Here is a 27,919-nt window from a genome sequence, read left to right as displayed (position 1 = left end):
GGGCCGAGCTCAGCACTAGGTGACAAGTGATAATTTATCAGGTAGCAGATTTTACTGTGTTCATATTGCGGTGCAGAAATACCTGCCAAGACCCTTCACTTCAATTGATGTATCAGCTGGGAAAACAAAAGCTAGAAGCACACAAGTTGTATTGTACAACTTGCATTCACTCGGCTCATTTAAGTATTTCTGTAAATGATAGGATATATTTGAAGTCATGTTAAAGATAATACAAAAAGGTGATTCTAGAGTGTATTATTTTCCATCAATGAGAGTGAGAGAGTTGGTTACTTTCCTTTTGTGATCTCATAGCACTCTGCTCCTAGTTCTGTTCCAGCATGTGATAAATGTTGTAATTATTTTCTCTTATTCATTTATTTACTCAGCAGATATTTAGTTAATGCTCATTAGGTGTAGGACATTGAGCTAGTTGTTGGGGATAGAGGAATAAAATTGTGCCCTAAAAGAACTCTTTGCTTAGGGTGGAAGACAGGAAATATATTTAAAACACAGTATTTGCTAAAATAGAGCTTTAGCAAGAGCCGGAAATTGCTCAATACATATTTGCTAAGTGTATGAAAGTATGCATGGGGTGCTAAGGAATATAATACTGGGCACCAATATAAGTGTTGTGTGAAGTGCTCAGAGAAGGCTTCTTAGAGGAGGTCACCCTTTAGTTTTCCTGAAGGAGAAAATAGAGCTTGTCTGGTGGACAAGTAAGGGAAAGGGCATTTCAAGGAGTAGGAAAAGCATGTGTGGAGGCACAGAGGAATATTCTAGGAATGGTGAGAAATTTGATTTGGTTTAAGTCTGGTGGGTGCATGTAAAGGAATGGCAAAACTCTGATGAATCTAGAGGGATAGGCAGGGGCCAAACAATAAAATATTTTTTCTTTTCTTTTTAAAAAAATTTTTAAAATATTTATTTATTTTTGAGAAAGAGAGAGACAGAGCATGAGTAGGGGGAAGGTCAGAGAAAGAAGGAGACACTGAATCTGAAGCAGGCTCCAGGCTTTAAGTTGTCAGCACAGGGCCCGATGCAGGGCTCAGACTCAGAAACCGTGAGATCAGGACCTGAGCTGAAGTCAGATGCTCAACTAACTGAGCTACCCAGGTGCCCCTAAAAGATTTTTTCTTGATCCAGAGTCACTGAAGATATGTTTATAAGTTTTTTCAATTCCCGTCAGCTTTTGGTTTGTTGAACCTCTCAATTGTTTCTTTATGTTCTATTTCAATAATTTTTGCTATTATCTTTATTATCATACTTTAATATGGCATTTTTAGTTGAACTCTAACCCATTTATTTTTAATCTGTTTTGCAAATCAGTTAGGATTGTTTTTGGCAGTGTGTTACAGAAACCTGAACACAGTGGCTTATTCAAATTTTTCTCAAGAAATCTTGAGAAATGCCTGTGTTGTGCAGCTGCTTAAGGAAGTCCTCAACAAACCAAGCTTCTAGCTTCCTTAGTTTTTAGTGTGTAGCTTTTGGCCTTTTGGTTACAAGATAGCTGTCCTTGATATAAGCACTACATCTTTGCTCCAGGCTATAAAAAGGATAAACGGCAATTTCATCAGGGAAGCATTTCTAGAATCTCTACTTAGCAATTCCCACTTACTTACTTAGTACTACGTCACCTGGCTACTCTAGCTACAAGGAAGACTACCAGATTGAATTAAAAACAATTTTAAGTGTATTTGTTTATTTGGGGGTGGGAAGGGAGAGAGAGAGAACACAGGGGAGGGGCAGAGAGAGAGGGAGACAGAGAGAATCCCAAGTGGGCTCTATAATGTGAGTACAAAGCCCCATGGAGGGCTTGAACTCATAAACTGTGTGATCGTGACCTGAGCCAAAATCAAGAGTTGGATGCTTAACTGACCCGCTCCAGCACCCTGAATGTTTTAATTATCCAAGCACATTGCCAACTTTGAGGTCCTGTTGAGTCAAGAAAAAGGAGAAAATAAATGTTGAGTAAACATTGTCTGCTGTGCTTGTTTTTAATTATTTTTTATTGCTGACTTCTAATTTTATTTCATAGTGGTCCGGAAATGTAGTTTTGGAACTACATTTTTTGAAATTTTTTGAGAATTCTTTTATAATGTAGTATCCATGCATTTTGGTCAAGTTTTTCATATGGACTTGAAGAAAAAAAGATTAATAAAGCCTACCTTTATTGGCACATGATTGAATCAAGCATATCAGTTTTATCATTAAAATGTACCATAACAGGCTCCTGGGTGGCTCAGTTGCTTAACTATCCAACTCTTGATTTCAGTTCAGGTCAAGAACTCACGGTTTGTGGGTTTGAGCCTTGCGTTGGGCTCAGCACTGACAGTGCTGAGCCTCCTTGAAATTCTCTCTCTTTCTCTTCTCTCTCTCTCTCTCTCTCTCTGTCCCTTCCTCTGCTCATGCGTGTGTGCTCCTGCTCGCTCTCAAAATAAATAAACTTTAAAAAAAAAGTACTATATCCGTACTCATTTATCTTCTAGAACTTTCAGTTTTTGAGAGCTGTGTTAGATAATCCTATGAAGATTGTGGATTTGTTAAACTTGCCTTGTATTTTGTCAGTTTTTGTTTCATATATTACAAGTCTGTGTTGTTAGATACATACAAGGCCATGATTTTTTTTTCTTGGCAGTTTTATAGGGTGCATGCAGTGCTTTTTTTAGATTAGTTATTCTCAAGTATTTCAGGCCTACTGTTTACATTATCTGGGTTCAAAGTCTGACTCTGTCGTTTACTACATGTAGGATCTTGAGAAAGTCCTTTTAATCACTCTGTGCCCAGTTTCCATAGCTGTAAAATAGGAGACATTAATAATACCAGTATGCAAAATTTGGGGCCTGACTACTGTAGAAACTTAATGAAGTAGTCCGATGCTTTTACCCTCTTACAAATGATTAGTATATTTTTTTAATGTTTATTTATTTCTTTTTTATGTTTTATTTATTTCTAGGAGAGAGAGAGAGAGATAGCGTGAGCAGGGGAGTGTCAGAAAGAGAGGGAGTCACAGACTCTGAAACAGGCTCCAGGCTCTGAGCTGGCAGTCAGCACAGACCCCGATGCGGGGCTCGAACCCACAAACTGCGAGATCATGACCTAAGCGAAAGTCAGACGCTTAACCGACTAAGCCACCCAGGCTCCCCTTTAATGTTTATTTCTGAGAGAGAGAGAGAGAGAGAGAGAGAAACAAACAGAGTGTTGCGTGGGGGAGGGGCAGAGAAAGAGGGAAACAATCTGTGAAGCAGGCTCTAGGCCCTGGGCTGTCAGCACAGAGCCTGACGTGGGGCTCAAACCCATGAAGCTTGACAGCAGGACCTGAAGTGAAGTCGGATGCTTGACCCAGGCACCCCAAAAATGATTAGTTTTATTTTTAAGAGAAGACAGAAGTCATTCCATGCAAGAAGAAAAATTAAAGAGCAGAGATGCCAGTGGATATCTAACAGACTAGACTTATTTCTATGTGATAAGGGAAAGAGGGCAGTGACCTCAAATGAAGTAGAGATAGCTTGCCAAGACAAATTACAAATTGATGAAGGAGAGAAAAGAACGAGGTATGATGTATCTTTGCCAACTTTATCAGTGTTTCTTTGTAAAATATTCATTTAATCTTGAATGTTTCATTGTGGGGAAAGTTGGCAGAGTAGGAACACTGATAACTTTATTTGTGGGCAAAGCAAAAATAGCTTTTAATTTATGGTTAATTTTTTTTTTTAATTTTTAGAGAGAGAGCACAAAGGGGAGAGGGGTAGAAGGAGAGAGATTCTTACCATGCTCAGCACAGAGACCCCTGTGGGATTCGATCTCCTAACCTTGGGATCATGACCTAAGCCTAGAGTCAGGTGCTCAAATGACTGAGCCACCCAGGTGTCACTATAGTTGATATTTTATTTTATTTTAAGTTTATTTATATTGAGAGAGAGAGAGAGAGAGAGAGAGAGCACTTGGGGAGGAGAGGCAGAAAGAAGGAGAGACAGAATCCCAAGCAAGCTCTGCACCGTCAGTGCTGAGCCCCATGTGGGACCAAACTTGGAACTGTGAGATTATGACCTAAGCCAAGATCAAGAGTCAGACACTAACAGCGCGGAGTCCAACATGGGGCTTTAGCTCAAGACCAGGAGATCATGACCTGAGCTGAAATCTAAGAGTCAGATGCTTAACCTACTGAGTCACCAGGGTCCCTAGCATAGATGATATTTTAAAATAAAGGCTATAAATAAATCATTGTGAATATAAAAACTACAAATGGATTCTGATACAGATTGTATAATACAATACAGGTATATTAGGATTCAAATACCAGAAGCATTGCTGTTGGTGGTCTGATTTTATGAAATGTTGATCAATTCTTCATGATGTTCTGAACATAACAAAAAAGTGATTTTTCCCCAATTCATAATATAGTTGTGTTTCTAGAAAATTTAGTATATATTAAAACCATGCAAGATAACTTTTTTTTTGTAAGATGGTGTTGGAATCCAAGCTTAGGTAATAATAAATATGTTCTTCATTTTCATGAATGTTTAGTAAGATATTTGAATTTCGTACAGCACATATAACAATGGTTCCTTGTTCAGTACTGTTCTACACCTTGCAGGATGTCTAGCATCTCTGGCCAGCAATACTCCTTGCCCCAAGTCATTGTTATCACCAAAAACCTTAACCTAAAAACTTTAAAAATGCCTCCTAAGTGACTTGTTATAGCTTCTGTTGAAAATCACTGCTTTCAACTCTGCATATGCCTAATGCTTACGTGGTTGTACCAGCTTACTGTATACTCACTGTAACTTCTTGACTGGAAGTCCTGAGCCATTCCTTTAATAGTTAACATAATGATTAATTGCTTTGTGACAGTTCTTATGTTCTTGTCCTTGTTATTATTTAATTCTCTCTTTACTACTTCTCTGAACTGGTCAGAGGTTTATATTTCTCTTTTGCTCTAGAAATTAAGCTTCCTGACTTAGGTTAACTATTTAAATTGAGCAAACATTTTTTGAGCAATTACTAAATGCTAAAGTAAAGCCATTCTCTATGCCAGAGAAGGGGTTCTTAGCTTGGTTGTATACCACACTGCTAATGTGTGACTTGTGTATGGCATGTGACTTGTTATTAAACATGAAAATAATTTAATTTTAAAAATATAAATTAGAGTTGAATTAGAGGTATCCCTATATTAACTGTCACTCTCATTTGTGTGTTAATATGCTTATTTGAATGGAATAAAAATGGGCTACAATAATAGCTAATGGACATAGGATTGTATTTGTAACCTGTAATTTTTTTTCTATTTGAGAGTCTGTAGTGAACAATCTACTAATGACTGTTCATAGTTATATAATTATTGTCATGTTTCTCTTTCCTGCTTACCTTTGTATGATTTTTGACAAAAATCTAGATTGTCCATATAAAAATAAGTCCTGCATGTCAGAAGGTGTGTATGTGGGGTGTGGAAGAAAGCTGAACTACTCTTTCAGCTGAATAGGGGAAGTTCTTGCCTTGACGCATATGGGAAATTATTCATATATAGTTTTAGATCCTTTTTAAAAATTTTTAATGTTTGTTTATATTTGGGGTGGGTGGCGCAGAGAGAGACAGAGATACAGAATCTGAAGCTGGCTCTAGGCTCTGGGTTGTCAGCACAGATCCCATTGTGGGGCTCAAACCCGCGAACTGTGAGATCATGACCTGAGCCCAAGTCGGAAGCCTAACCAACTGAGCCACCCAGGCACCCATGTAGTTATGGATTCTATGTGTCCATAGAATGAGATGAGTTCAGGATCTTCCTCTGTTGCCATCTTGAACCCAAACCTCTCAGGCATATAGAAGGTAGGTAGACTACCAACATACATGATGCAAATACTGTAATAAAGATAATTAAGGATAGAGTGCTAAGAAAACACAAATGGAGCATCCAGCTTTTCTTGAAAAAAGAGATTTTCCTCAGGGAAGGTGGTATTTCCTATATCTTGAATAATTGAAAGGAATTTAGTAGGGAGATTGGTATGGGGCTTGGGGGATGAGGATTGCATCAAGTCAAGGAGAATAGCATGTCTCAAGACAAGGAAGTATGAGAGAGTGTGATGCATTTGGTAAGAATTACAAATACAAATATATAATAGGTAAAGCTAAGGGGAAGTGTGGGAGCAGGGATAGACAGGGAGCAGTAGATGAATTTAGTTTTGCTAAGGAGTTTGGACTTTATTCCCTAAGTATCAGTGAGCCATAGAAGAATTTTAAGCTGGAGAGCAACAAGGTAACTTTGTGATTTGGGGGCATGGGTTACTGGAAGACCTGACAAGCTGATGCCTAGTATTGATCTGCAGGCTTCTCAACATCCAGCATAGTGCCTTGCATATAGAAAATGACAATATTTGTTACTATTTGAATGTACCTGAAAAGACTAATGAAAGGTTATTGGTCACTTCCAGGCTGCATGTACACACGTGACTAGACTTTAGTTTGTGGCATGTAGCTCTTGTTTGCAGATCTTGAAGTTATCTTCAACTCTGGTAATAGTTTTAGAGTCTGAGTCTTTAATCAAGGGAAGAAGCTCTATTCTTGATAGTTGCATGCCTAATGCCACTGAAAGTTTTCTTGGTGTCTGTGATCATTCATTCTAAGTGGCAGTTCTCAATTTTTCTGGTCACCCTTTATATAGTTCTCTTTCTTCTGGTTGGCCTCTTCCTTTAATTTTCCCATTGTTCATACTTTATCCAGAAGAACTGTTGGATGATGGGAGATAATCATTAGAATACTACCATGCTGATAGAGAAACTCTATGTACACAGACTTTTCTGGTGACTTAGTATTGTTATTTGATTGTATCTGTATTTTTGTTTGTTTTGGTATATTACTGAAACATCCTTAGAACCTGCAGCGTACTTGGACTTCGGAGCATGAATAGAAGCTTCTGTTCTATAAAACTTTAATTTTCTCTGAGGTTAGATGCCATGCTCTATCAGTTTCCTAATCTCTGTGTCTGTGTATGTATTGAGGGAGTGTTGTCACTGCATTTTTTAAAGGCCTGGAGGGGTACTCATCAAGCTAGAGACAAAAATTACTTCCTGGAATGAACACAGAAGGTTGCGATTAATGGATCTGATAGTCAAAGGGACTTATTTTTATTTATATTGTTTTAATGTGTTACAAAGAAAATATATGCATGTATTACTTATTTAGGTAAAAAACTAATACAAATTGAAGTTGAAAAGCTATATTTTCTATTAGAAAAGTTAGTCAAATACACTGTGGAAGAATTAGAAAATGAAAAAAAAAATAAATCATTGATATTCTACCACCAGTGACAATCACAATTAACATTTTTTAAAAGGACTTACTGTTCTTTTATTTTTATTTTTTTTAAATAGTTTTTTATTTATTTTTGAGACAGAGACAGAGCATGAATGGGGGAGGGACAGAGAGAGAGGGAGACACACAATCTGAAACAGGCTCCAGGCTCTGAGCTGCCAACACAGAACCCAGTGCGGAGCTTGAACCCACGAACCGTGATATCGTGACATGTGCCGAAGTCGGACACTTAACTGACTGAGCCACCCAGGCGCCCCAATTAACATTTGATAAACTTACTTCCATGTTTTGTTTTAACATAGGCTTGGGCATATCATATGCAGGATTTTTTTTTCTGCGATTAAAAAACTGTTCTTTATTTCTTAACGCTAAATTTATGGGAGAAAATAAGATAAAATTTTTACTTGTTTCTTCCAACTTTTGGAAGCTTTAAAAATCTATAGAAAATTGAAAGAATAGTATAAAACACCTGTAATCCCTTCACCTGGATTTGCCAGCTAATATTTTGCTATATTGGTTTATCTATCTGTATTGTTTTAAGATTTTATTTTATTTTTTAAAGTCCTCTCTACACCCAACATGGGGTTCAAATTTAACAACCCTGAGATCAAGAGTTACATGCTGTACCGACTGAGCCAGCCAGGTGCCCCATCGTGGTTTGTTGTTGTTGTTGTTTTTTTTTTTTACAACACTTGAAAGCAAATTGCAGATATCCTCACGCTTTAATGTAAATATTTTAGTCTATATCTTCTAGGAATACATTCTCCTACAAGGCCATAGTATCATTATTTATAACTTAGATAATTAACCTTAATTCAGAAAAATAATTTCATATATAGTCCCTATTAAAAGTTTTCCTATTTGCCAACAAAAGGTGGGTGTTTTTTCTTTTTTCTTTTTAATTAAGTAAGCTCTGTGCCCAACATGGCACTTGACCTCATGACCCTGAGATCAGGAGTCACATGCTCTACCAACTAAGCCATCCAAGCACCCAAACAAAAGGATTTTTATAGCTTTTTTAGACCCAGAATCAAATCAGGGTTTCATACATTTCATTTCAAGGGTTATGTCTGTTAATCTTATTTAATCTAGAATATTCCACACATTTTGTTTGTTTGGAGAGTACTGTCCAGTTGTCTTTTAGATATTCTGGATGTGTCTAATAGTTTTCTTATGATTAGATTTGACTTAAACATTTCAGCAAGTATATTACATCACATCAGAAAGTTAATAATGCCAGGTGTTTCACTTTGGTTATGTTAAATGTGACCAACCCTGACCAACCCCTTGGTTAAAGTGCTAGCCAGCAGATCTCAAGATTGTAAAGACCTATTTTCCCCTTTGTAGAATATAAGTAACCTTGGGGGCATTATACAGCAATTATATATACTACTGTTTTCACTTAAAATTATAATTGCATTTTCTGTGTTATGTCAAATTCATCTGATATGCTAAATTCTTATGAGGATATTGTTTATTATTTTTATTAAACATAATACCTATTTATCAAATGTTCATTATGTGCCAAACTCTGTATTAGTTTGCATCCATTATCTCATTTATATAACATAACACTGTTTTATCCTCCAGAATAGTGCTATGAGATAGAGACTATTGTTCTCTTCATTTTACAACACAAGTCTTCACAAGAGTCATTCTAATCTTTTAAGTATTAAAACCTTGGATTCAGTCTGCTGATTTCCAGAGCTGGAGCCCTTCACCACTCTGTTATGCTCGTCTTTAGAAAGTAGATTTGAAGATCCTGTGGTAGCTTCAGATGAATTTAAAAGTCAAGGAGAAGTACTAATTTTCTCTTCTGTTCTCTTTCTCCCTCTCTCTCTTTTCTTCCTTTTCTTCCTTCCCTTCCTTCATTTATTTATAATTGTGGTCAAATGCACCTAAGATTTACCATTTTAATCATATTTAAATGTACAATTCAGTTCATGTGGTTGTGCTACCAATCTCTAGAACTCTTCATCTTGCAGAACTGAAACTCTATACCCAGTATACAACTCCAAATCCCTCCCCTTCCCCTAACCTCTGGCAACCATGATTCTACATTATGTTTGTATAAATTTAACTACCCTAAGTACCTCATGTAAGTGGAAACATATGGTATTTATCTTTTTGTGACTGGGTTATTTCAAGTTATCACTTCAAGTTTCATCCATATTATAGCATGTGTCAGAATTTCCTTCCTTTTTCCACGGAGCTCAAGTGAAGCTTTCAGCTGCCCTTTCTGGCTCGCGGTTGGGATCATCCTCTTGGCCCCACCAAACAGAATTTCCTTCCTTTTTAAGGCTGAATAATAATATTCCATTGTATATATACTATATTTTGTTTATCTGTTTCTCTGTCAGTGAGCACCTGGGTTGCATATACCTTTTGGCTGTTGTGCATAATGCTGCCATGAACATGGGTGTACAAATTTTTTTTGAAACCCTCTCAATTCTTTTGGTATATACCCAGAAGTAGAATTGCTGGATCATGTGGCAATTTTATTTTTAATTTTTTGAGGTCTTAAGCTTTATATTAATATTTTTATTTTTAAATTTTTGATAGAAATATGTTAGCAATTATATACATTATGCTCACCACATAAGTATAGTTACCATCTGTCACCATATGAAGTTATTATAGTAGCATTTACTATATTCCCTGTACTATGCTTTTCATCACTTTTTTTTTTTTTTAATATTTTTTATTTATTTCTAGGAGAGAGAGAGAGACTGTGAGCAGGGGAGGGTCAGAGAGAGAGGGAGACACAGACTCTGAAACAGGCTCCAGGCTCTGAGCTGTCAGCAGAGAGCCCAACGCGGGGCTCAAACCCACGAACCGTGAGATCATGACCTAAGCGAAAGTCGGACGCTTAACCGACTAAGCCACCCAGGCGCCCCGATTTTCATCACTTTGATGTATTTATTTTGTAACTGTAATTTTGTACCTCTTAATCCCCTTTACCTATTTCACCTATCCTTCCCCTTTCTCTTTCCCCTAGAAGCTACCATTTTAATGTTTATTCTCAAAAATAAATAAAGATGTCACTCTTGGGAGTCTTCTTATTAAGAGTATCCATGATCTGTGTGTAGAAGACAAACTTAAGCAAAAAGGGATCTTCTTTTTACTCTGAAAATCTAAGTATATTGGAAAGGTAGTTAATTTTTGTAGTTTTGGAAACTTGGAATGAAGATCCTCCTACATTTAGGCAGGTACACCATCTTTTGTGGACCTCTGTATTTAAATGGTACTTTTTTCTTCCCTTATCACCTTTAGTCTATATTTTAAAAAATCTATCAATATCTATTAATCCTTTGAAGTTTCACTGAAGTTCCATGAAATTTTTGCCTAAGTGCTCATTCTATTAACATTTCAACATTTATATAAATATTTCATGTACTGTGTTTTATTCTTTATTCTCTTTCTTCTCTGACTAGCCATATAATATAGCCTATTGTTTGTCCCTTTCTAGATGGTAAGCTCCAGAAAATTAAAAAAAAATTTTTTTAAATGTTTTATTTATTTCCGAGAGAGAGAGAGAAAGAGACAGAGAGAGAGAGACAGAGACAGCGTGAAGAGGGGAGGGTCAGAGAGAGAGGGAGACACAGAATCCGAAGTAGGCTCCAGGCTCTGAGCTAGCCGTCAGCACAGAGCCCGACCCGGGGCTCAAACCCAGGAACCGTGAGATCATGACCTGAGCTGAAGTCGGACACTCAACCGACTGAACCACCCAGGCGCCCCCAGAAAATTTTGACCAAGTTTTATACTTCTTTTCCATTTGAATCTTCCTCCCAACCCCTGGACCCCCAAAAGAAAATTACTCCTGGCTCACTTCTGCCCAAGTAAATCACCTGAATAAATGATTCACTGACCCTTAGATAATATAAAGTATATTAGAAGTTTCGCTTAACTGTTCTTTCCATTGTTTTCACTGTGCCCTTATGATGTGCCAGGCCTTCCAGGCACTGCAAGACAAAGATGGATACAGTATAGATCCTGGTATCAAGATGCTTTATACTCTGGTGGGGAGATATTTATATATAGAACCATGTGATGAGTGGTATACTGGTGTTATGAGTATTGTTCTGAGGTAGTATAAAGATGGAAACCACAAATAAATGGTTCCCAGAGAGTCAAGGAAGACTTCAGGGAGGAGGGGACATTTGAATATGGTCTTGAAAGGTAAGTAGAATTTGAGGTGCTAGAAGAAAGTATTTTATGCAGATGAAAGATAGACTGCAATGAGTTATGGACATGTTCATCATCTTGTCTACTTGTTTAAGGAAGTAGGGTTTTTACTTTAATAGTTTATTGTCAAGTTGGTTTCCATGCAACACCCAGTGCTCATCCCCACCAGTGCCCTCCTCCATGCCCATCAACCCCCTTTCCCTTCCCCCATACCCCTTAGCCCCCAGTTTGTTCTCAACATTCAAGAGTCTCTCATGGTTTTCCTCCCTCCCCACCCCACCCCCATTTCCTCCCTTCTTCTCTCCCACGGTCCTCCATTAAGTTCCTCCTAATCCTCCTATATGTGCAAACATATGGTAGCTGTCCTTCTTTGCCTGACTTATTTCGCTCAGCATAACAACCTCAAGATCCATCCATGTTGCTACACATGGCCAGATTTCATTCTTTCTCATTGCCATGTAGTATTCCATGGTATAGATAAACCACATCTTCTTGATCCATTCATCTGTTGATGGACACTTAGGCTCTTTCCATGTTTTGGCTATTGTTGAGAGTGCTGCTGTGAACATTGGTGTACATGTGGCCCTATGCATCAGCACTCCTGTATCCCTTGGGTAAATTCCTAGCAGTGCTATTGCTGGGTCCTAGAGGAGTTCTATTGTTAATAGAACTGTTTTTCCAGAGGGTCTGTACCAGTTTACATTCCCACCAATAGTGTAGGAGGGTGCCCGTTTCTCCACATCCTCTTTAGCATCTAGAATTCTCTATTTGCTCATTTTAGCCACTCTGACTGGCGTGAGGTGGTATCTCAGTGTGGTTTTGATCTGTATTTCCCTGATGAGGAGGGATGCTGAGCATTGTTTCATGTGTCTGTTGGCCATCTGGATGTCCTCTTTGGAGAAGTGTCTGTTCATATCTTCTGCCCATTTCTTCACTGGATTGTTTGTTTTTCGGGTGTGGAGTTTGATGAGTTCCTTATAGATTTTGGATACTAGCCCTTTATCTGATATGTCATTTTTCCCATTCCATCGGTTGTCTATTAGTTTCATGGATTGTTTCCTTTGCCATGCAGATTTAATCTTGATGAGGTCTTAATAGTTCATTTTTGCTCTTGATTCCCTTACCTTTGGGGATGTGTCAAGTAAGAAATTGCTATGGTTGAGGTCAAGAAGTTTGTTTCCTGCTTTCTCCTCTAGGGTTTTGATGGTTTCCTGTCTCACATTCAGGTCTTTTATCCATTTTGAGTTTATTTTTGTGTATGGTGTGAGAAAACGATCTAGTTTCATTCTTCTGCATGTTGCTGACCAGTTCTCCCAACACCATCTGTTAAAGAGGCTGTCTTTTTTCCATTGGATAATCTTTCCTGCTTTGTCAAAGATTAGTTGGCTGTATACTTTTGGGTCCAATTCTGAGTTCTCATTTCTATTCCATTGGTCTATGTGTCTGTTTTTGTGCCAATACCATACTGTCTTTATGATTACAGCTTTGTAGTAGAGGCTAATGTCTGGGATGGTGATGGCTCCCGTTTTGGTTTTCTTAGGAAGTAGAGTTTTTCCTGATTAGTTTGAAATACAGATCGTTCATCCCTGAATATCACATTGTTTTTTAATATCAAACTTTCTTAAAAGCTGACATTTAAAAAAATCTCTGAGTGATAGTTTTCAGATGATGAAAAAAGAGGAGTAACTTTCAGAATGGAGAGCCCTTATTAAAACACAGATGTCTTCTGTAAATAGAGTTGGAAAAATACTGTCAGTGTGTTCTTTGTATATAAACGTCTCTTTTAACTTATCCATGCAGGATCTGAAAAGGAAAGCCACTTCTCTTTCTTCAATCACGAGGTACATGACAACAGAATCATTGATGCACTAGGAAGAGAGCTGGGTTCCAAATCTCAATAAGTGATCTAGAAGAGGGGAGAGACAGCCAGTTTTTTCTTTCTCCCTCCGTTTTTCTTTCTTTCTTTTTTTTTTTTAAAGAGTATTTATTTTTGAGAGACAGAGCATGAGCAGGGGAAGGGCAGAGGGAGAGGGAGACACAGAATCTGAAACAGGCTCCAGGCTCTGAGCTGTCAGCATAGAGCCCAATGCCAGCACAGAGACTGACGCAGGGCTCAAACTCATGAACTGCGAGACCATGACCTGAGCCGAAGGCAGGCACCCCACCTGCCTCAGTTTTTCTAACCAGGGTTCCTGTGGCTCTGAGTGTTTTGCTTTCTCCTTCCCCTTGTGTCTGGCTAGTCTGAAACATTGTTTCTTTGAACTCTAAGATAAAATATCACATCTGTCCTATATTAATAGGTATTAATAGGTATGCTGTCATTAATAGGGGCTGCTGTCATTTCAAGGAATTTCTGGAGATTGAAGAGTTAAGTAGGTTGTCATATTTTCTCCCAAAACTTCCACTTGGTCAGTTATAACATACTGGGGCGTGTAGGTGGCTCCATTGGGTAAGTGTCCGACTTCAGCTCAGGTCATGATCTCACGTTCCGGTCTGTGGGTTTGAGCCCTGTGTCAGGCTCTGTGCTGACAGTTCACAGCCTGGAGTCTGCTTCCGATACTGTGTCTCCCTCCCTGCTCATGCTCTATCTCTCTTTCTCAGTAATAAATGTTAAAAAAAATTTTTTTTAATTATAACATACTAAAAGAATACTCAAAGTCTGTAGGATGATGACAACAAATCCTTGTTGTGCCAGATCTGAAAATTTTTTTTAAACCAGAAAGTAATGAGGTCCTTGGTACTTAGTAATTTTTCTACTGTCTCATTTATAATTTCTCGGTAGGAAAAACACATTTCAGCAAATAATTGAGCTTCCTTTGGCAAGGTAAGACAAAATATTTTATCTGGTAGTCTCCTTTTGCTACTACTGAGAAATTTAGAGGGTAAAAACATAGTTAATTTTCTTACAAGTAAAGTATTACAGTTATTGGAACCTGTGGAGTGTGCATTGAAATTATAAAACAATATTTTTACACATAAAATATATTGAATTCTGTAGAGGATGAATGTTTTAGAAGTAGANCCCAGGGGCCCCTTTTTTTTTTTTTTTTTTTATCTGATTTGAGTATATTTAAATGATTATAAGGAACTTTGGGTTGGCTCACTGTATTATCCCTAAAAGGTCCATTGACTTCTTTCTATATTTAACATGCAATTCTTTTTTCATAAATAAATAATAAATATTTACATATATGTGTAACACATACATGCTTGGGGGAGATTTTGAGGATGTGGCTTTAGTGTCCTTTAAAGATAGTTTTATAGTTCCTTAAGTGTTATATAAAGCTTATGCATATATCTTTTCTGTGCATACTTAAAATTCCACAAAGGGGACTTTTTCGTCTTAGTGTCCCAAGACTCAGCAATATTGGCATAAGAAACCAGCCTAATAAATTTCCTCCTTTTTTTTTCTAAGGTATTAAAAACGGATGCCATTTCTTGGGGTGTTATTAACAGTGTTTTCCTGACCAGTTTAATGTGAAACAATTTTGGTCTTTGATGGAATAAATTCACCTTCATTAATGAAAGTGAGACCATAATGTGATCACTTTACAGGAAAACATCCCGAAATAGATCTATTTTATCTAAATTGGCACTGAAACATCTTGGCATGTTTACATGTGGGGACTTTGACCTCATATTTTTTTTTTTATATATATATATTTTTTAAATTTATTTCTAGGAGAGAGAGAGAGAGAGAGAGAGAGAGAGAGAGAGACAGCGTGAGCAGGGGAGGGGCAGAGAGAGAGGGAGTCACAGGCTGAAACAGGCTCCAGGCTCTGAGCTGGCAGTCAGCACAGAGCCCGATGCAGGGCTCGAACCCACGAACCGCGAGATCATGACCTAAGCGAAAGTCGGACGCTTAACCGACTAAGCCACCCAGGCGCCCCTGACCTCATATTTAAGTGCTGTCCTTGAACCTCTTTTCTTGTTCTATTTTATTTTCTAGGTGCGCCACCGAGCTTCTGGCCAGGTGATGGCTCTTAAGATGAACACATTGAGCAGTAACCGGGCAAACATGCTGAAAGAAGTTCAGCTCATGAATAGACTCTCCCATCCCAACATCCTTAGGTAATGGCTTTTCCTTTCTTCTGAGGATCCATGAGAAAGCTGGAACATTATTGGAGACTTGTTAGAATATAATGCGCATTAACAGCTAAAAAGAGGGATTCAGAATTTTGTACTGAATCTATCTTGCTGGGGTTTAGCTGTGCTATAGGTCTTTTTCTGCCAATTGAGAATTAATTTTCCTTTTCTTTTTTTTTTTTGATTAAAAAAATATTTTTTACATTTATTTATTTTTGAGAGTCAGAGACAGACCACAAGTGGGGGAGGGGAATAGAGAGAGGCAGACAGACAGACAGACAGAAACTGAAGCAGGCTCCAGGCTCTGAGCTGTCAGCACAGAGCCTGACGCAGGGCTTGGACCCACGAACCGTGAGATCATGACCTGAGCCGAAGTTGGACGCTTAACTGACTGAGCCACCCAGGCACCCTGAGAATTAATTTTCTATAAAAGCAACTTCCTTCTGTCTTTCAAATTGCTTTATTCTTAGCAGCAGCTCATTAGAACAGTTGTTTCCTGTTGCTAAATTAGTAATTAAAGATTTTTTAAGTTTATTTATTTATTTTGAGAGAGAGTGCAAGCAGGAGAGGGGCAGAGAGAGAGAGAGGGAGATAGGGAATCCCAAGCAAGCTCTATGCTATCAGCTCAGAGGCTGACACGGAGCTCAATCCCACAAACCATGAGACCATAACCTGAGCTGAAATGAAAAGTCAAACGCTTAACCGACTAAGCTACCCAGGTGCCCCACTAAATTAGTAATTTATCAAAGAGATAGTCTTTATGTGGTTATTTAATTTTCTTAATTGCTTTATGAGATATCATAATTAAATCAGTGAGTGAAAATAAGAGTGCCCCAAGGCTATCTACCCTTAACTTTTAGCACTGGAGAAGACATAGTTTACCTTTGAAAATTTTTTTTTAAACTTTTTGTTTTGAGAGAGGGACAGAGAGTACAGGTGAGGGAGGAACAGAGAGAGAGGGAGAGAGAATCCCAAATAGGCTCCACCTCCGGCATAGAGTCTGGCACAGGGCACGATCCCACAAACTGTGAGATCGTGACCTGAGTGGAATTCAAGAGTCAGTTGCTTAACCGACTGAGCCACCCAGACACCCCAATAGTTCATTTTTTTAGAGGAGAATTCATGTCATATAAAATAAGGTTATATAACCCTCACTTTCTAGTAATCAGTAACTGAACCTTTCTCACTCAAATTATCTTGATTTTTTTTAATGAGGTGAGTATATTTCCAAATGAAATCAAGTAAAACAATTTGAGTCAATATATATTTAAGTAGAGTTTATGTGTAAGACACTTTAAAAAGTTAAAAGTGCTATTTACTTAGGGTCATTTATTGCTAATATTTTACATTGGACTGGAAAAGAATCATATAGCTTAAGTATGATTTACTAGTTTGGTTGGTGGTAGTATATTATAGAATTAGATTATACTGTTTACTTTAAACTTTCTACCTTTATATATAATTGTTTGCTTCCTAGTCTCCTACAAAAATGTTCAGCCAGTATTTTTATTATGATGACTTTCTTCCCAATGCACAAATCAGATTAACATATTTTTTTTTTAGCATTTAGTATAAGTCTAGTGACTTGTCAGACACCAGAAAAGTATAAAGACATATACAAAATGGAATGTCTGATGGGGGCGCCTGGGTGGCTTAGTCGGTTAAGCGTCCGACTTTCGCTTAGGTCATGATCTCGCGGTTCATGGGTTCGAGCCCCGCATCGGGCTCTGTGCTGACTGCCAGCTCAGAGCCTGGAGCCTGTTTCAGTCTGTGACTCCCTCTCTCTCTGACCCTCCCCTGCTCACGCTGTCTCTCTCTCTCTCTCTGCTAGAAATAAATAAAAAAACATTAAAAAAAAAAAAGGAATGTCTGCTAGTAGGAAAGAGTTTGACTCTAGCTGGGAATGTAGGGCTTAAATACGTGAAAAGAGAACTAATAAAATCATCTAGGACCCTACCACTTGGGTAGAATAAACTCTACATGTTATAGAAGTTCAAAGGAGTGAGAGATCATATTAGCTTGCCAGAGTGAGGGAAGCTTTTTTGGAGGAGGTTGACTGGGACTGGAACTGGAATTTTAAAAGGATTTTTAGAAGATCAGGAAGGAACTCAGAAAATAGAAGCAAAGCAGTAATAAAGCACAGAGGCAAAAGTGCAAAGCTTTTAGAGGAGTTAGTAAATAAAAACCCATTTGGCTAATAACAGTAGTAAGAAAGCCACCATTTATTGAAGGCTTGTATCCTGGATACTTTACCTATTTGAAGATTTAATCTTCACAACTAATCACCATTGAAGGAACTGAGGGTAAGAGATGATATGTTGACCAAGGTCTGTGACTCTGAGGCTTGGGCTCTTTCTACCATTCTTCTCATAGAAGAATTGATGATTTGATAGCATACTATTGGTAGATAAAGGTGGAAATGTGATAAAAGTAATCAGGAATGGCTTGCATCAAGCCAAAACCAGAATGTTTTATACTCTGTAATAGATTCTGAGCAGGGACTGACATGGCAGAAGGTAACTGATGGCAAATGCAGAATGGTTTAGTGTTAGGGAGACTTCATGACCAAGAGATCAGTTACGGGGCCTATATAATGTTTGACAGTGAGATTGGATAAGTCATGATTTTAAGGTGATCATATTTTCATCTTGCTTAAAAATACTTTTAGGGGCAGCTGGGTGGCTCAGTTGGTTAAGCATTTGACTTTGGCTCAGGTCATGATCTCACAGCTCATGAGTTTGAACGCCCTGTATTGGGCTCTCAGCTGTTAGCACAGAGCCAGCTTTGGATCTTCTGTCTCCCTGTCTCTGCCCCTCTTCCATTTTGCACATGCTTTCTCTCTCTCTCTCTCAAAATTAAACATTAAAAAGAAAATAATATTTTTGTTATTTTATTTTTATAGAAGTGATACATTATCACTGTGGAACATTTGGAAAACAGGGTCAGCAAAACAAGAAAATAAAACTTGCTCTTTATCTCGGTGTGTAGGGATCAAACTATTATTAACATTTGGCATATTTTCTGCCAGTCTTTTATTTCACTACGTTTCTTATTTTCTTTACTGTGAACTTGACCGGTGAATGCATGGAAGAATGACATTAAATAAATTTTATTCTATCACAGCAAAAATTTAAAATACAGTTATAAAATAATAGAAATATAGTAAAGTATAATGATTAAAAATGAATGTTCTGGATTCTAGATCAAGCTACCTGGATTCAAATCCTGGATCTTGGGAAAGTTACTTAACCTGTCCAAGTCTTAGTTTTCCCATCTACAAAATGATAGTAATGAGTAAATACATCATGGAGTTGTTATTGAGGGTTAATTAAATTAGTGCATATAAAGCACCTAGAATAGTATCTGGCTTGTGTTAAGTGCCCAGTAAATGTTAGCTATTATTCTTAGTTTCTTTTTCTCTGGCTAGTTTTGTTTTTGTTTTTGTTTTTTTTTGAGAGAGAGAGAGAGTATGAATAATCACAGGGTAGTGTGAGAGAGAATCCCATGAGGGGCGGGGTGGTGGGGGGGAGACAGAGACAGAGAGGAGAGAAAATTCGGGAGTGAAGCGGGGCTCCAGCTCACCCCAGGCAGGGTTCGAAGTCAGATGCTTACCTCACTGAGCCACCTATGAGCCCCTAAGTTTTTTTTTTTTTTAATGGCCCATTAAGCCTGTCTTTTATCCTTCATTCATTTACCAAACATTTGTTGAGTGCTGCTGGTTTTAATACATTCAAAGGTTTTTTACTAGAGTAGTGCTTTTGAATAGAACTTTCTGCAGTGATGGGAATGTTCTTTATCTGTGTTTCCCTTTAAAAAAATTTTTTTTAATGTTTTATTTATTTCTGAGAGAGAGAGAGAAACAGCGTGAGTAGGGGAGGGTCAGAGAGAGAGGGCGACAGAATCTGAAGGAGGCTCCAGGCTCTGAGCTGTCAGTACAGAGCCCAACACGGGCTCGAACTCACAAACTGTGAGATCATGACCTGAGCCGAAGTCGGATGCTTAACCCACTGAGTCACCCAGGTGTCTTAGAATCCACCTAGATCTTTACTCTTGTTTTGCTTAATATATATGTTCCAGCCTAGAAATGTGTGATGAGACCAATGATACTATTCCTATTTAGATATCCCCTTGATCTACTTTCTGATTTAGCCCATCTCATTTTGGTTTCTTTGTGCAGGAATGACACACCCCTCCCTTTTAAGTTTCAACAAGTAATAATATTCTTTGCTCTCAGCTAAGTTTTCTAATATATAAAAGATAATGTTAACTCCTTCTTGATCTTGGCATTAGGCCAGCAAATGAGATAAAACAGATAAAATGCACTGTGCATGAAAGCCTGTGCATCTGTTATAATCCACAGGAAATATAAAATACACAAAAATTATTGTAATTATTGTTAACCATGGTGAGTTTGCACTCTTGATGATGACTCTTTGTTCTGTATAAGCCATCTGTCTCAAATATATTGTCATTAAAAACCTGGAAATAGATTACTTTTTATTTATTTATTTTTTAAGTTTTATTTATTTGTTTTGAAAGAGAGAGAGATAGAGGGGGAGGGGAAGAGAGAGAGACAGTGGGGGAGGGGAAGAGAGAGAGGAAGAGAGGATCCTAAGCAGGCTGTCCGTGCAGAGCCTGATGTGGGACTCCATCTCATGAGCTGAGTTGAAATCAAGAGTCCAATGCTTATCTGACTGAGCCACTCAGATGCCCCTAGAAGTAGATTATTAAAAAAAAATTTTTTTAATGTTTATTTTTGAGAGAGGGAGAGACAGAGCATGAGTGGGGGAGGGATAGAGAGACAGGGAGATACAGAATCCAAAGTAGGCTCTAGGCTCTGAGCTGTCAGCACAGAGCCTGCCTGACACAGGGCTTGAACCCAGGGACCATGAGATCATGACCTGAGCTGAAGTCAGATGCTTAACCAACTGAGCCACCCAGGCACCCCTGTAAATTACTTTTTAAAAGAAGCTTCTGATTGTTTATGTCTTTGATTTGTGTCTTTTATTGTATATTTTGAATACAACAAAATAAATTTTCCTACCAGTGGCCTAGAGGAAGCAGGGTCTTCTTGGCTTTTGTTATTAGGAGGAGTGCTAACTATAGCAGTAGAAACATCTATTATACTTCCTTAGGCTACCTTAAATATCAAACTAAGCATAACCATGTATCATTCTCAAAATAGTTAGAATTTTTATTTCTTGAATGTTTTTCTAGTTGTCTTAGAAATTTAGTATTACTACTTTGTTTTTATAATTTACATTTCTTAATGTTTATTATTATTATTATTTTTTTGATAGAGGGGGAGAGCCTGTGTGGGAGAGGGTAAGGGAGAGACGAGACAGAATCTGAAGCAGGCTCCAGGCTCTGAGCTGGCAGCACAGAGCCCAATGCGGGGCTAGAATTCATGAAACGTGAGATCATGACCTGAGACAAAGTTGGTGCTTAACCAACTGAGCTACCTAGGTGCCCCTAATTTAAATATTTTGCAACTATTCGTTAATAAGGCTTTTAGTCTGTTTTCAAGCTGTGACACTTAACAAGCTCCCCTTTATAGATGCAGAAACTGAGGCAGAAGTATGAACCAAGATTTTCCCTCAAGTTGAGATTATTAGATTTAGATTTGGAAAAATCTCATCTCTCAGAACCTTAGGTTTTTCACAGACCTGCCTCCTTAGAGGCTGACCCGGGGGAGACTGCTGAGCAGAGGAGGCTTTTGGTTCCTTCCTCTGTTTCATCCAGCCAGAGCAGCTTCACTTTTTTATCTATTTTATGTTATACTTATGTATACAAATTTTGAAGAAAGGGTCTCCTGCTTGAAATCAAAGAAGAGGTCAGAAATTACTTCATTAGTGATTTGGAAAGTCTACTTGAAAAAGACGCTATCTGCATGACCTGCCAGATAGTAGGCATCTAATCCTCTGGGTATGCCTTGGTCCTGCGCTGGCACAGCTCTTTTGTGCCCAGCAGGAGTGAGTGAGCTGAACTTTTGCAGTTTTATTTCTCTTTATCTTGACCCTAGCCTCCCTATTTCCTCTTTTTCCTTTTGTCTTTCTCCCTCCTAAGATTTCTTCTTGGAAGGAAAAGAATGCCTGGTAAATCATAGAGGCAATAGGTGTGTATATTTTGTTTGTACATATACATATATGTATATATATTTAATAGATGGCTAACAGTTAAGATTGGCTCTTTTATCATCAGTTGCTCTAAGTTATCAGAACAAGGAACAATAAAGTACTTTGTTGACTGCATGGACTGATTGTTTGGGCCTCTTGTGAATAAGGTTGTTTATGCCAGGAAGTCTTATGCTCAAGATCTGTAACCCAATTCCATGTCCTGCTCACTTTCACTCCCCAATGGTCTTTCTGAGGACCTGTATCAAAATTTGTTCTCATACCTCTTTGTTATTCTTCATGCCACAAGAAATTTAGTTTTTCTTTTAGATGCCTTATTTATATTCTGATGCATCCTTTTTTTAGACCACATTCTGAATTTATTTTTCTGTCTACTAATTTTTGTTCAGAATTGTTTTAGCTCCTCTTCAAAGCCATTTGTAGCAATGTGTTTGCCATTTTGTTAAAATGGAGAATATGCTTTCAATTCACCAAATATTTTCTTGGAACTATTCAGTCCAGTGCTTTGCTAGGCAATGTCATGGTTAATACAGGGAAGCAGAGCACTATTGTCTCCCAGTCTCCTTGGGAAGTAAACTTTACATATAGGAAACAGACTAGAATCAGCTAATGCTGTGAGGATATGGTAGGATATTTCTCTTGGTTATTAAGATAGCTATCTTTCCAGTTACCCATTCTGAAAATCCCACGTCATCTTTACTTACTGCTTTTATCCCTTGCTTCTAATCAGAAGCTAATATGCTCTTGATTCTAGATCTTCAAATACTTTTGCATCTGTTCTTTCCTTTAAGCATTTGTCATTTCAGTCCTCTTGAATTTTGCCTGGAGTGAATTGTTTTCCCTATCTTTCCCCGCCCTTTTCTCTATTCCTGATATACAGCTCTAATTGTATAACTTATTTCTTATAAACCTTTTATTTCAAAATTGAGTTGAAAACCCTTTAGACAGTTAAGGTCTGATCTATTTTTCTCTAGCCTTATCTTCCACTGTTTGTCATATGCACTTAACACAACTCCATGATTTCCTAATCGTATTCTCTTGGACAAGTTATTTGACCTCTGGGCTTTGTTCTTTTCCTTCGTTAAAGCAAGGAATGGACCAGATCAGTGGTTAGAAATCCACATTGAGAGGTGCCTGAGTGGCTTAATTGGTTGAACATCTGATTCTTCATTTTGGCTGCGGTCATGGTACCAGGGTCATACCTGGTACGACCAGGATTGAGCCCCGCATCGGGCTCTGCACTGAGCATGGATCCTGCTTGAAATTCTCTCTCTCCCACTCCCTCACCTCTGTTCACTCTCTATCTAAAATAAAAAATTATTTTAATTAAAAAAATCCACATTGGATTAATGTTGAATAATTTGTAAATGATCAGGTTTAAAGAATACTTTATTTCAAGTATGTATGCACATGCATGTGTGTTGTGTACGTGTCTGTGTGTGTGTGTATGTGTGTGCTCCATAATAAATCGGAAACACTTTAAAAAGCTGGATTAGAGACATGTGGGTGGCTCAGTGAGTTCAGCCTCTGACTCATGATTTCAACTCAGGTCGTGATCTCACAGTTTGTGGGATCAAGCCCCTAGTTGGGCTTCTTCCCAACAGCACAGAGCCTGCTTGGGATTCTTTCTCTCCCTCTCTTTCTGCCCCTCCCATGTGTGCACACACTAGTACTCTTCCCCCACCCCCAAATAATGCTGGGTTAAAATGGATCTTTCTGATTTTATCAGAATTATAAATTACAGAATTATCCTTTAATTCTAGTGAGTAACTAGGTGCAAGGGTCTCAATATAGCCCTCAAAGGAAATTTTATAACACTAGCATGTTGAAAAGGAGACTTAACATTTTTTTTTCTCTTCTCTCTGTCAAGGTAGAAGGTTTAATGGCTTAGGACTATGTGTAAGTTCTAATTCCATATAACTAGAAAAATTTTGTAAAATAAAATATGGAATAATCTTCAGTAATATTATGTCATTGTCTGTGGACAGTGAAGTAGTACAACCCCAGAAGGATGGGTTTTTAAAATTTTATTTTTATTGAGATATAATTGAGATATTGTAGAAGGTGATTTTTAATGTAAACAGTGGCTACCATTTATTGAGCACCTATTATGGACCACTGTTTTTTAAGTACCTCTACACCTAGCATGGGGCTTGAACTTATAGCCCTGAGATCAAGAGTCACGTGCTCTACTGACTGGCACTCCTATATGGACCACTATTGATTATTTTTCTACCTCACCCCCATTTTTTCCTCTCTAGACCTCTCTCATCTCAGTAAATGAACTTGTTATTACTACCACTATTACTTAGGCAAAAAAACCTAAGAGTCATCTTTAATACCTTTCCCCCACACCCTCTTTCAAACCATCAAGTAGTTGTACATCTGAAACTAATATAATGCTGGGTGTTAACTATACTGGAATTAATATTAGAAACTTGAGAAGGAAAGCAAAGCTCAGCATTTATATTATTATGACTGATTATAATCACTAGTAGGCCAAGTAATGTATTATAATTACATTTTATTTCTTGCACAATTTTTTTGTGTTTTAACTAATATTTCATTTGCTTAGTTATTATATACCACAAATTCTTTCCAAAGTTTTGTACAGAATTGTAAAATTCTTCTTCTTCTTCTTTTTTTAAGACAAGTAAGTGCTAAATTTGCTTCATTTTTTTTTTAATGTTTATTTTTGAGAGAGTACAAGTGGAGGGTGGGTAGAGAGAGGGACAGAAGATCTGAAGCAGTCTCTGTGCTGACAGCAGATAGCTCAATGTGGAGCTCAGATTCACAAACCATGAGATCATGACCTGAGCTGAAGTCTGATGCTTAACTGCCGAAGCCAGCCAGATGCCCCCAAAATTATCAAAAATTTTCTGAATAAGAATTTCCACTCTGCCAAACACATCTGGAAATCTAAAAATTCTTTCCTCAACCTCCTGCCCCCAACATTTCTCCTGGAGCTCTTGATCCTTCCACTCCATTTTGGACTACTTATTCTCTGGACTGTTACCCAGCAGGCACCCTGGGACTTGCTATCATCTTTCTACCCATTTCTTTCCAGATCTTATGCCGTTCTTTTTTCTTTTTCTTTTTTCTTTTTTTAAAATGTTTTATTTTATTTCTGAGAGAGAGAGACAGAGAGAGACAGCATAAGCTGGGGAGGGTCAGAGGGAAGGGAGACACAGAATCTGAAACAGGCTCCAGGCCTCGAGCTAGCTGTCAGCACAGAGCCCGATGCAGGGCTCGAACCCACGAACCGTGAGATCATCACCTGAGCCAAAGTCGGACACTTAACTGACGGAGCCACCCAGGCGCCCCCTTTTTTCTCTTTTTAAAAATTATGTTTATTTTAATATCTTTTTAAATCTTTTCAATTGAACTGTCTGTGGTAGACATATTTTCTTTTTTTAATTCCAGTATAATTAATGTACAGTGTTATATTAGTTTCAGGTGTACAATAATAGTGATTCAGTAATTCTGTGCATTATTCTATGCTCATCATGATAAATATACTCTTTAAAAAATTTTTTTAATGTTTATTTATTTTTGAGAGAGAGAGAGAGCAGGCGAACAGAGAGGGGCAGAGAGAGAGGGAGACGCAGAATCTAAAGCAGGCTTCAGGCTCTGAGCTGTCGGCATAGAGCCTGACATGGGGCTCAAACTCATGAACCATGAGATCGTGACCTGAGCCAAAGTCAGATGCTCAACCGACTGAGCCACCCAGGTGCCCTGATAAATGTACTCTTTAATCCCCATCACTTATTTCGCTCATCTCCCCACCTCCCTTCTGGTTTGTTATCTATAGTTAAGAGTCTATTTTTTAGTCTTTTTTTCCTTTGTTCATTTGTTTTGTTTCTTAAATTCCACATATGAGTGAAATCATATGGTATTTGTCTTTCTCGGACTTATTTCACTTAGCATTATACCATCTAGATCTATTCATGCTGTTGCAGATGGCAAGGTTGCATTATTTTATGGCTGAGTAATATTCCATTATGTAGACATATCATATCTTTTTTATCGGTTCATCTGTCGATAGACACTTAGGTTGCCTCCACATTTTGGCTATTGTAAATAATGCCACCATAAACATAGGGGGTGCATGTATCTTTTTGAATTAGTGATTTTGTATTCTTTGGGTTAATACCCAGTAGTGTAATTACTAGATCACATGGTAGTTCTACCTCTGTACAGTGGCTGCACCAGTTTGCATTCCCACCAACAGTGCACAAGGATTCCTTTCTTTCTACATCCTTATCAATACTTGTTATTTTTTTTTGTTTTTGATTTTAGCCATTCTGACAGAAGTAAGATATCTCATTGTGTTTTAATTTGCATTTCCCTGATCATGAATGATGTTGAGCATCTTGTCACGTGTCTGTTGGTCATCTGTATGTTGTCCTTGGAGAAATGTCTGTTCATGTCTTCTGCCCATTTTTAATTGTATCATTTATTTTTTGGTGTTGAGTTTATAAGTTTTGTTGTTGTTTTTTACAGATTTTGGATATTAACCACTTATTGGATATATCATTTGCAAATATCTTCTCCCATTCAGTAGCTTATCTTTTAGTTTTGTTGATTATTTCCTTTGCTGTGCAGAAGCTTTTTATTTTGATGTTGTCCCAATAGTGTATTTTTGCTTTTGTTTCCCATGCCTCAGGAGACATATCTAGAAAAATGTTGCTATAGCTGATGTCAGAGAAAATACTGCCTGTGCTCTCTTCTAGGATTTTTATGGTTTCAGGCCTCACATCTTGGTGTTGAGTTTATTTTTTGTGTATGGTATAAGAAAGTGGTCTGGTTTCATTCTTTTGTTTGTAGCTCCCCAGTTTTCCCAACACCATTTGTTGAAGAGTCTTTTTCTTTTCTTCTTCTTCTTTTTTTAGTGTTTACTTATTTTTGAGAGAGAGAGAGAGAGAGTGAGTGTGTGTGTGTGTGTGTGTGTGTGTGTGTGTGTGTGTGAAAGAGAGAGAGTGAGAGCAAGAGAGAGAGAGAGCTGGGGAGGGCAGAGAGAGAAGGAGACACAGAATCTGAAGCAGGCTTCAGGCTCCGAGCTGACAGCACAGAGCCCATCGTGGGGCTTGAACCCATGAACTGGGAGATCATGACCTGAGCCGAAGTGGGACGCAACTGAGCCACCCAGGCACCCTGAGACTGTCTTTTTCACGTTGCATATTCTTGCGTCCTTTGTCAAGGATTAACTGACCAGGGGCACCTGGATGGCTCAGTCTGATAAGCATCTGACCCTTGATTTCAGCTCAGGTCATGATTTCACATTCATAGGTTCAAGCCCCACATCAGGCTCCACACTAATTGTATGGAGCTTGCTTGAGATTCTCTCTCTGCTCCTCCCCTGCTTGCTCTCTTTCTGTCTCTTTCAAAATAAATAAATAAACTTAAAAATTCTCATAAGTATTTTGTAAAAAAGATTAATTGACTAGATAATCATAGATTTATTTCTGGGCTTTCTATTCTGTTCCATTGATCTATGTGTCTGTTTTTGTGCCAGTACCATACTGTTTTGATTACTACAGCTTTGTAGTATAACTTGAAATCTGGAATTGTGATGCCTCTATCTTTTTTTTTTTTTTTCTTTTTTAAGATTGCTTTGGCTATTTGGGGTCTTTTGTGGTTCCATACAAATTTTAGGATTTTTTTGTTCTGTGAAAAATGCTGTGCTTTGATAGAGATTACATTAAATCTGTAGATTCCTTTGAGGACCCAAGATTGCTTTATGCAGATATTGAAAGGGAAGTAATTTAAGGGGGCTGAATCCTCAGCCTCCAATCTGGAAAGTCAGTAGAAGGTAAGAAATAGCAATATAATCAGTAGATAGCTAGAGCTATGATGGTAAACAGAAGAAACAGCTGAAAGAGTAGAGAGTGGTTCCCTCTGGGGAATAGGATTCACTGGTGGTATGGGGAAGGCAGGGGACTGTTATTTCTTGTTATATGCTTATTTTAAACTCTCTAAGTGTATAACTGATAAAAAGTTAGGAGACGATTGCAGTAATCTAGAGAGAGCTGATGGTGGCTTCAACTGTGATAGCAGTGAAGGTGGAGAGAAATAGTTGGATTCTGGGTATTTCTGGAGATATATATATATTTGAATATGAGATATATATATATATGAAGTTTATTTATTTATTTTGAGAGACAGAGTGAGCAAGGCGGGGAGGGGCAGAGAGAGAGGGAGAGAAGGAG

The 27,919-nt window shown here is 37.9% G+C and overlaps 1 protein-coding gene across 1 annotated transcript in view; it reads left to right on the top strand.

Annotated features, from left to right (window-relative positions):
• TESK2 (testis associated actin remodelling kinase 2) overlaps window positions 1-27,919 on the top strand; it is a 145,562-nt gene that overhangs the window by 64,955 nt on the left and 52,688 nt on the right. The window contains exon 3 of the mRNA XM_077752093.1: window positions 15,440-15,561. Within this exon, the coding sequence (XP_077608219.1) occupies window positions 15,440-15,561 (122 nt within the window). The remainder of the gene's footprint in view (window positions 1-15,439; window positions 15,562-27,919) is intronic.

The sequence above is a fragment of the Crocuta crocuta genome, unplaced genomic scaffold (assembly GCF_008692635.1).
Source record: "Crocuta crocuta isolate KB4526 unplaced genomic scaffold, BGI_CrCroc_1.0 scaffold367, whole genome shotgun sequence".
NCBI lineage: Eukaryota > Metazoa > Chordata > Mammalia > Carnivora > Hyaenidae > Crocuta > Crocuta crocuta.
Note: the sequence above shows the minus strand (reverse complement) of the source record. Positions and strands in the feature narration are given on the sequence as shown.